Source organism: Eublepharis macularius, chromosome 1 (assembly GCF_028583425.1).
Source record: "Eublepharis macularius isolate TG4126 chromosome 1, MPM_Emac_v1.0, whole genome shotgun sequence".
NCBI classification, from domain to species: Eukaryota; Metazoa; Chordata; class Lepidosauria; order Squamata; family Eublepharidae; genus Eublepharis; species Eublepharis macularius.
In genome coordinates this window covers 156,797,581-156,806,391 of record NC_072790.1, presented here as the reverse complement: position 1 = coordinate 156,806,391, position 8,811 = coordinate 156,797,581, and the positions used below count along the sequence as shown (strand labels likewise).

Here is an 8,811-nt window from a genome sequence, read left to right as displayed (position 1 = left end):
TAGTTGAAATGAAATTCGAAGAAATTGTTATGTTTCTAAAAATTCAGTTCTCTTAACAAATATTGATACCACACCATAAAACTGTGGCACTAAATGATGAAATGCGCTTAGCGTTATGAAAATTGTACTGGTCCAAATAGCAATGAAGTTTCTCTTCAGTTTATTAGAAACTTTTGATATTGTGTGAGCACCACAGCCCAAGCTCCTAAAGTTCTTTGACATTGATTAGGATCACACCTCCAATTTATCATGTAATAAAGGGCACATTCTGTACTACATAATGAAGAGAGTTTTAGGCTATTTCTGAGAACAATACTACTGGGTAGTAATTATCAAACCATTTGAATAATGGGTGCTAGTTATTATCCAACCATTTTTCAAATTAAGTGACCCTCCATTTTTTTTCAATTAAAATGAATCAGCTTTGACAAATCTATTTAGAATATAGAATATTAGTCTTCATATAGCTTTGAACAGTGTTTTTAAACTTTGGGAATATCATAGTAACTTTTTTCACTGCAGAATGACAACAGAAAGCTACACACCAAATCTTTTAGATAGTAAGACCATTCCAGTCTGGTTGACAAGACTGCTCTGGACAAAAGGAGAACAGATGCATATGATTTAAATTATTCTTTCAGTGATTAAAAAGGGGAAAAGACAACTAATTGAGTTCTCAGTATGTATAATTTATTGCAGTTAGCACACAGTTAAAAATTCACCAACACACCAATAGTACAAAACTAAACAGCATTATAAGTTATTCCCCTCCCTCTCAGGAAAATAAAACATACTATGATTGTCAAAGCTAGATGTCAGTCTAATTTTTAGAACCAAAGCATAATGTGAAACTAAAATGCAAAAGAAAAAACCCAAAACAATCACTCACAACCACAAAAAAATTCCAAAGTAGTCCATTTTCCTCAGACATTGATTGTCTTTTCTAAATTAATAAAAAGAATGTATTTTAAAACCTATAAGCTATTCAAGTAACTAAAAATAATGCTCCAAGGCCATTTTCACAGCTTTTTTGTTTTAAATTCCATTACAGCCAAATTAACATACATTTGACCAAAATATTTCCAAAACAGTCCAGCAATACACAATGGAGTTTTCCATTCAGTTTCTTAAGCACAAAAATAGGCTATGTTTACAGTAGTTAAGGCGATCAAATTTGAAACAAAAGCGGAAAGAAAAAAAACAATTTTCCATGCTACTCCCATAGACCTTATTTGTAAGTGCAAGACAGGAAAACAAACACTGTGCAAAATGCTTTCACCCTATGTGTTGATCATTAGAACCACACGTCAGGCTGCAGTCTTTGCTGCTTGGATACACAGGTCACAAACCATCTCCTAACTTTTCTCCCACCATTCCTGCACTCCACCCTATTCCACCCCATGTCAATCAAGGTTTTCTAGTCCTTTCAGCCTGGGGCTTTTTCACTCTAAAGAATCTTTTCAAGGGGCAAAAAAATGAATGACCTATTGTTAATTTGTGCAGCAGGAATTCTAAAAATGCTCATATGGATAATGTATGCACCTAAAGTTGGAGTTGGCATGGGTTTTGTGCAATCAGATTTTTTTGATAAATGTACACTGCACATGCAAATCTCTAAGCCTGTTTGTAAACATTACTATCTTCCTTTACATAGCTAAATCAACATGTAGCTTTTTTTCAACTTAAAAGACAGTGGGCAATTAACTTAAATTATATAAAATAAAAGACAGTGCATTTATGTTCTTCATAACACCAGTTTTTCCAGTGGTGTTTTTTCCTACAAAAATTAAATAAGTTTTAAAACTCACTCATTAAAGTTATACAATGCAAACAAAGACAAAAATATACTGAAACGCATGCATTTCCATAGCGTTAATATTTACTTTTCAAGACTCAACTGAGAGCATTAACACAACTTGTTCATTTCTTTGACACCCCCCAGCCCATTTAATCAATTACAGTATACAACAGTAATTCACATTTTAAATGCACAGTTTGCATCTGCTGAAGCTGCAACATTCTTTTTCATTCCAAGCACACCTTCACACAGTCCAAGCAATTCCAGTGTATTTTTGAAAATCTCTGTGTGTGTTTTTTTAAAATTGGGAACTGTTGTAATACACAAGTTAGAATAATATCTCAGCTGCTTATTTAAAAATAGATACTCCAGCATTTCAGAAATTTACCATTTGGGTCTAAAAGCATTCAGGTTTCCTACAGTCAGAAAAGATGCATGCAGTTTTTAAAATGTAAACAATTTGGAAACACACTGGAGATTTGACTTCTAATTTGAGTTTGAAATGATGCAGTGTTACAAGTAAGGTTAAACAGAACCTAATAACCACACTTGTTCATTTGCAGTTTAATTTAAAAGAAGTACTTACTTGATGGAGAAACAAGGGGAAATTTTTGACAGTCTCATTTCTATAGTTCATACCACTAGAGCACTAAAGTAGTGAAATGTTCATGCCGCCTTAAAGTGCAAAAAACAAGCTAATGGCCAAACTTTCAGCTCAAGGAAACAAGACTGCTTTTAGACTGTACCACAACTATATAGATTTATATATATATATATATATAATATTATATATATAAAAATTCTACTTCCAAAGTTCTTGCGAGCTATCTTCTAATGTCCAGTCTCTGACAGTAGGTAAGCTCAGTGCTTCACTTTTGACAGACAATGAGTTCACCAACTCACAGTGAAACTTCCGAATGTGTCTGTAAAGGTCTCCAGACTGTGTGAACCTGCGCTCACACCACTTACAAGCGTGCGGCTTCTCCCGTGTGTGAACTACAGCATGGCGGCTCAGATTGTGGGAGTATTGGAAGCTCTTTCCACATTGGGTGCAAGTGTAGGGTTTTTCACCTGAATGAGTCCTCTCGTGACGCTTCAAAGTGTACATGCAAGAAAAAGTCTTACCACACAAGGAGCAGGTCGGGACATTGACATCAGTAGCAGGCTTGCTGCGGATCCCGTCCTGCTCGCGAAAGTGCGTACTTAAGTGAATCTGCAGAATGTGGGGACTAGGAAAAACTTTGTTGCAGAGGGGACACATAAAAATTTGGCCTGCAGGGTTAAGTATGTTGGAGACATATGGGAGCAGACTGCTGTCCATATTCCCTTCCACCTGAACTCTTTCGTTCTCTGGAGTTATCATTTCATCATCACTTGCTTTGTCCTCCCTATCTAGTTCCCTCAAAACAGAATCCTCCCTCATAGGAGCCAAGTGGGCTGGCTCATACGGTACCCTGTTATTAGTGCTCACACTTTCTTTCACAGTGCTATGTTCCATGTCATAGTCATTAGTGCCAATATCACTCTCATCACAGGAAGCCTCTTTCTCCACCTTCACTTGCACCAGGTTGTTTCTAATCATGTCCTGTGAAGAGAAATAAGAACTGTTCAAATTCTCAACTCCAGAAAGGCTGGACTTGACAGACAAGTCCAGGACACAGTCAACATCTGCTGAATCCCTCATAGAGGTGACAGACCTCTGGGACAAAGACTCTGTTGAGCTACAAGGGCTGGCTACTGTTTTTCCAGCTGCTGTTGTGTGTGTCTCTGCCTCTCCACCGCTCTGGGGAATGCCTGCTGAGTCCGAGGGCAATCTCATCCACATGTTCCCAGGCTCAGATGCCAAGTCCCTTTTGCTAGGCAGGATACTCAATTTTTCATCTTCTCCTTCATCTTCATCACTGGGTATATCTCCTGCCATGTGGCTACTGCCATCAGATAGACTTTCCACTTTGTCCGAACAACTCGAGGCATCTTCTTCCTTTTTGGTACTGTCTGCCTCTGTGGTGGCTTTTTCTTTTAGCTTCTTTTTGCAGACTTTAACAATGTCATACATGTGGAGATAACTGGCAGCTGCTAATACATCTTCAATGGGTAAGTCTTTGAACTGCAGTTTCCCTTCATACATGAATTCAAGCAGGAGAGCGAAAGCTGGGGCTGTAACAATGTCGCTGTTCAGATGAACAATGTCTCTTTTGTCCAGCTGGTCCTTGTAAAATAGGTGGAAATACATGCTGCATGAAGCCAATACAGCTCTATGTGCTCGGAATTGGGCATCTCCTACCAGAACAGTGCAATCACAAAGAAACCCCTGATGTCTCTGCTCACTCAGACACTGTAGCAAATGCCTACTATGATCAGGAAACTCCATGCTGTCTTCATAACCTAGGAGAAAAAAGATTTAATTAAAATAATGGTAGAAATCGCAACCTTAAGTGAACACATTTTTACATTGATACTAACCATTTTTACCCACACTGGAACAGTTATACAAAAAACAGAGAGAGATAACAAATAAATGATATTAGCAGCATGCAACAAATGATACGGATAAACGAAGAAACTTTTCATGGTTTCTTTCTGTTCAATTATTTTCTGACCCAAACTAGCAAGCAGTTCTTTTAACAGTAAATAGCAGATTTTGAAAGAAATAAAGTAGTTACAAAATTTAATGTTACAACAAATCTTTCTATACCAAAGCAAAAGCAACTACTTTGTTGTAACACGCACAGAAAAAAATCTTTGAAATGCTTCTTAAATACTTGGGGGAAATGAATGATGGCCTTTTTAATTTTCTGTACATTTTTCCAATTTTCTTTGATAAAATAATTCTGATTAACACATAAAAGCTTCAAAAGATTTGAAAATTCAAAGAAATGACAGTTTTACAGAAGATGTTGCTCTGATGAGAATTCTAACTATACCAGGAGAATGTTTCTGCTGGTATGCAGTAATGATAAAAAATTAAGCAAGATTTAATACTTTTTATTTTATTTTCTGGATACCACTATTATAATGATATATGTAATCATTCTCCTTTAAAGATTATTTTCAAAAATCTTAGATCTTAACCATTTCCCTCATTTCTGTGACATACAATCAAAGGTGTCCTAAAGCAGCTGCATCTTTGGTAAGGGATAGAACGACTCTTAAAGCTACAGTCCTGTCCCAAACATTCTATAAAATACTGCTGCTGGAATAAAGCAAGAAGATTTACAATACAATCACTTTAAGTGCCCCACAGCCAACATCAATCCTAATCCTTAAGAGGGCTAAAAATAAAGATTGGAGGGCAGCTCACAAGGTAGCTGTGATCAAATTAGGAGGCTGAAAGGACAGAGAGGGACGAAGAAGGAAGCTTATAAACATCTGATCCAGCTGACTGTGGCCATATGGCAGCTGCTGCCCAGATAAAGAGATTAAGAATAGAGGAGTGCGATTACAGCTGTCTGGCCAATTCAGGCAGCTCAAATCTACAAGTTCTAAATTAGTCGTGAATACAAAAACCTCCTCTCAAACAATTATTGTTGTATTGAAATAAACTTTAATATATATCTGAGCAAAAAAGGGGGTGAAAGCAAGTTATTCTCAGGGTAGAACTGGTACTCTAAAGTTTAACACACAAATAATTTTCATTTTTCAAAAACAGGAGGTTTCCAGAGTTCTCATTGATTGATTCTTTAAGTAAGTCATTATGCAAAAGATATCAATATATTCTTTTAAGTTTTATTTTGGCTCTCTCTTAAACCCTTTATTTTTATTTCTTTATACTTAGGAAGCAGCACTATTAGAATGTACATATCAACTGTATTGCTATAGTTATTCCCCATCACAGAAGCACAATATAAATTGCTATTTCAGTGCCTGAGAATACAAGATAGAGGGCTGTATCGTTTAAAGAGTTATTTTTCATAGTACTGCATAAGAACAGACAACCCAAGCCAATGCATTTGCTAAGCCTCAACTGCCACAAAAACTCTTTTTTTACAATGAATTGCACTTATTCTACTTAAACCTTATTAAACAAGTAATGGGATTTTTATTCTCAAATTAAATAAGCACACACCAAGAGAAAAACCACACTGCAGCTAGCCTACTGCTATTCCTACCTTTAGTACACATAAACCTGATTAAGTCCTTTTGTCCAAGTCTTGCTGGCTCCAGGTCTGTTAGTTCAGTGGGTAAAAAGCAGACTAAGAAAGAGACAGATGCAAAGTGGAGATGATGTTAGGGAGGAATGAGATACCTTCCCTACACACAGATCTGCACACACACTAACTCCCTGTCTGTGTGTTAGAATAAAAGGCTGAGGGATGGCAGGCTGTCAGCTGCTCTGACATCATGTTCAGATGGAAATGCTACCTCCAGCTGTGCTCCTTTTAATGCCATATGCTACTCCTCTACACTCCTGCCACCAGCTTTTTCTTAAGAGAACTTTTCTTGTCTGTTAGTATAAACAAAATACTTCAAAGTCTCTTTTTTTCAAAACTTTCTAACAGAGAAAAGCAACCCCCCCTCAACATACCCTTAAACATATGGGGCTCCATTGCATGTACAGTATAGCAACCCTTCTGTCATAACTTTGCTGAGTTTTTTATACATTGAAAACTTACTGAAGCCACACTAATCCATTTGTCTTGAACTGACAGGTTAGACAGAAGTACTCTTAAAACTAGCAAGTTTAACTAGTGTACAATTACCATTTCTACAGATTTACAGTTTTTTAACTATACAAATATTAATGCAATTGCATTTTCCCAGAGCATTAGGAATTTGTATGAAGTGATGAGGCTTAGTGCTTTCGAACAATATAAAAAGTTGGTAGTGCAAACTCAAATCACACTGACGTTTTGGACTGCCCAGAGTAAGCAATTAAACATGTCTCTCACCCTACTTCCCTTCTTTGCCAACTGATAATGATCTTCAAATATGGATTGATCAGATAAAACCTGATATTTTTGTTGTATTAAATCTTAAAGACACCAAGTATGTTATTTTTAATTTCAGAGGAATCAGAACTGCAACCTATATTGACACTAAGCTATTACTGCTTTTACTGTGCAGATATATAAAAAAAATTGTTTTAGAAAGGCAGATGGAAGAATGTTATGGCCTCCTTTCATAAGATGGGGAAGAATCTTGAGTAACGAATGGGAATATATGCTAAAATTAAATGAGGTCTCCTAAATCAAAAGAATGAAGAAGTCACTAGTTTGATTTTTTAAAATTTTATTAGTGAGCTTGATGCCCAGTGAACCAAGACGTCAATAATGTTTACTCATAACTATGCATCCCCACTTTACTGCAGTATCTACCAAGTAATCCAAGCCTGTTGCCACCGTTATAAAAGAATGGAAACGTTTTGTTTAAAAAAAACGTGAGTGAATAGGAGATGCATACATTATGGCAGATTAACACATTTTCCCTTTCACTGTTCTTGGAGACACACTAAATTGAAGATTAAGCCAACTATAACTTAATCGACCCCTCTGACATTTTGTAAAGTGTACAAAGATCACAGCAAGTCAAATGGAGTGGGGTGGGGGGACAGGACAGACACGAAAGGAGGAAGTAGCCAAATACAGACACCAACCAGATCACGGCAGCCAAAGCAACTTCAAAAAAAAAAAGTAACCAGAAGAGTTGAACACAAGAACCCGGCTAGGAAGTTAGCTCTCTTCTTACCCTTTTCATCTTTCACCCCCTTGTATCCACAGCTGCATTACTCCTCGCATCCCCACACAAAGGATTCCCTTCTCCATTCCCACGTCTCTGCTCCTGAGCTCAGCCTAGCCCCCCCGCCCCAGCAAAAACTCCTCTTTCTCCTTCCTGCAAACTCATAAGGTGATTCTCCACCATTCCATGTTTACAGCAACCTGCTCTGTGCTTTCCCTCTCCCTGTTGCTCTATAGCCCCTTCCCGAGGAAAACGACTCACACACCTCCCCCCCCCTCCATCCCTCACGGGCCAGAACAGACTTCTCTCCCGCCCGACCCCCTCTCCCTGCCCCGACACGCTCTCCCACCCTACAGAGTTTTGCTTCCTGGTGGAAGTCGCTTCCAGAAGCAGATGTCACCGCCGCCCGTCCCCGGCCCGCTCCTCTCAACCGCTCAGACCTCTCGTACCTGTTCATCCCTCCTCCCTGCCCCCTGCGTTGGACCACCTTCCATGCACAGCCTGCTTCTCTGCGCACCCCACAGGAAGCCCCCCGCCCTCCCCCACCGGCTGCCCAACAGCTGCGGTTGGCCACCCGCCCCTCCCCCAACTACCTGCTGCTCCCCTCCCCCCGACCGCCCCCACCCTTGCCCGAGCGTCCCATCAGGGGCAGGGTCGGGACTCACACTCTGGAGCGGCCCCCACGTCCCAGCCGCGCTCCTCCCCGCGCCGGCCGCCACCACTGCCCCTCCGCCGCTCCGGGCTCCCAGTGCCCCCTGCCGGCGTCCCGCTCTCTCCCCGCCCCGGAGGCAGCGAGTGAGTGAGGGACTGCCAAGGGGGCACCGAGGGCGGGAGCAAGGCGGCCCCCCGCGCCGCCTCAGCGGCCCCCCATGGCAGCGCCCCAGAGTAGCCCGGGCCGGCAGAGCAGGAGGGGGCGGGGAGGCAGGCGCACGCAGCGCAGGAGCACGCACGGCGGCGGCGGCGGCACAGACGGGCCCGGGCTGCGGCAGCCAGATGTTTCCTCCGCTCCCCTCCCTCCTTTCCTCCCACCCTCCCCGCTCCTCTCCGGCCGGTTCCCTGACTGACAGCACGGCCAGCCCATCGCACGGCCTCCTCCAATCAGAGGGGAAGAGCCCCACTGACAGACACGCAAGGCCCGCCCAATGATAAGGGAAGGAAGCGAAGAACTCTCCGGGCTCTGGCTAATCACGGGCGGGGGTGGGGCTAGCGCTCCTCGGGCCAGGCACCCGGCGTGTTGATGGGTTCGGAGGAGGGCGGGGCGTTGTAGTCCCGGGTTAGTCCTCTTGCTTGCTGCAGTCTGCTCCGGAGGAGAAACGGAGTGAGTCGAGCGGGTACCG

General features: G+C 41.3%; 1 protein-coding gene across 2 annotated transcripts; it reads right to left on the bottom strand.

Annotated features, from left to right (window-relative positions):
• Nucleotides 1-680: 680 nt before the first annotated feature.
• ZBTB18 (zinc finger and BTB domain containing 18) lies at nucleotides 681-8,426 on the bottom strand. 2 transcript variants are annotated; one of them, XM_055000130.1, is made up of 2 exons: nucleotides 8,140-8,426; nucleotides 681-4,183 (listed from the first exon to the last, which is right to left on the bottom strand). In XM_055000130.1, exon 2 carries the CDS (start codon nucleotides 4,167-4,169, stop codon nucleotides 2,601-2,603), a length of 1,569 nt encoding a protein of 522 aa, XP_054856105.1. In that variant the 5' UTR covers nucleotides 4,170-4,183; nucleotides 8,140-8,426; the 3' UTR covers nucleotides 681-2,600. The 2 variants fall into 2 exon arrangements, with proteins under 2 accessions (XP_054856105.1, XP_054856104.1); XM_055000129.1 differs by lacking the exon at nucleotides 8,140-8,426 and adding an exon at nucleotides 5,908-5,972.
• Nucleotides 8,427-8,811: the final 385 nt, after the last annotated feature.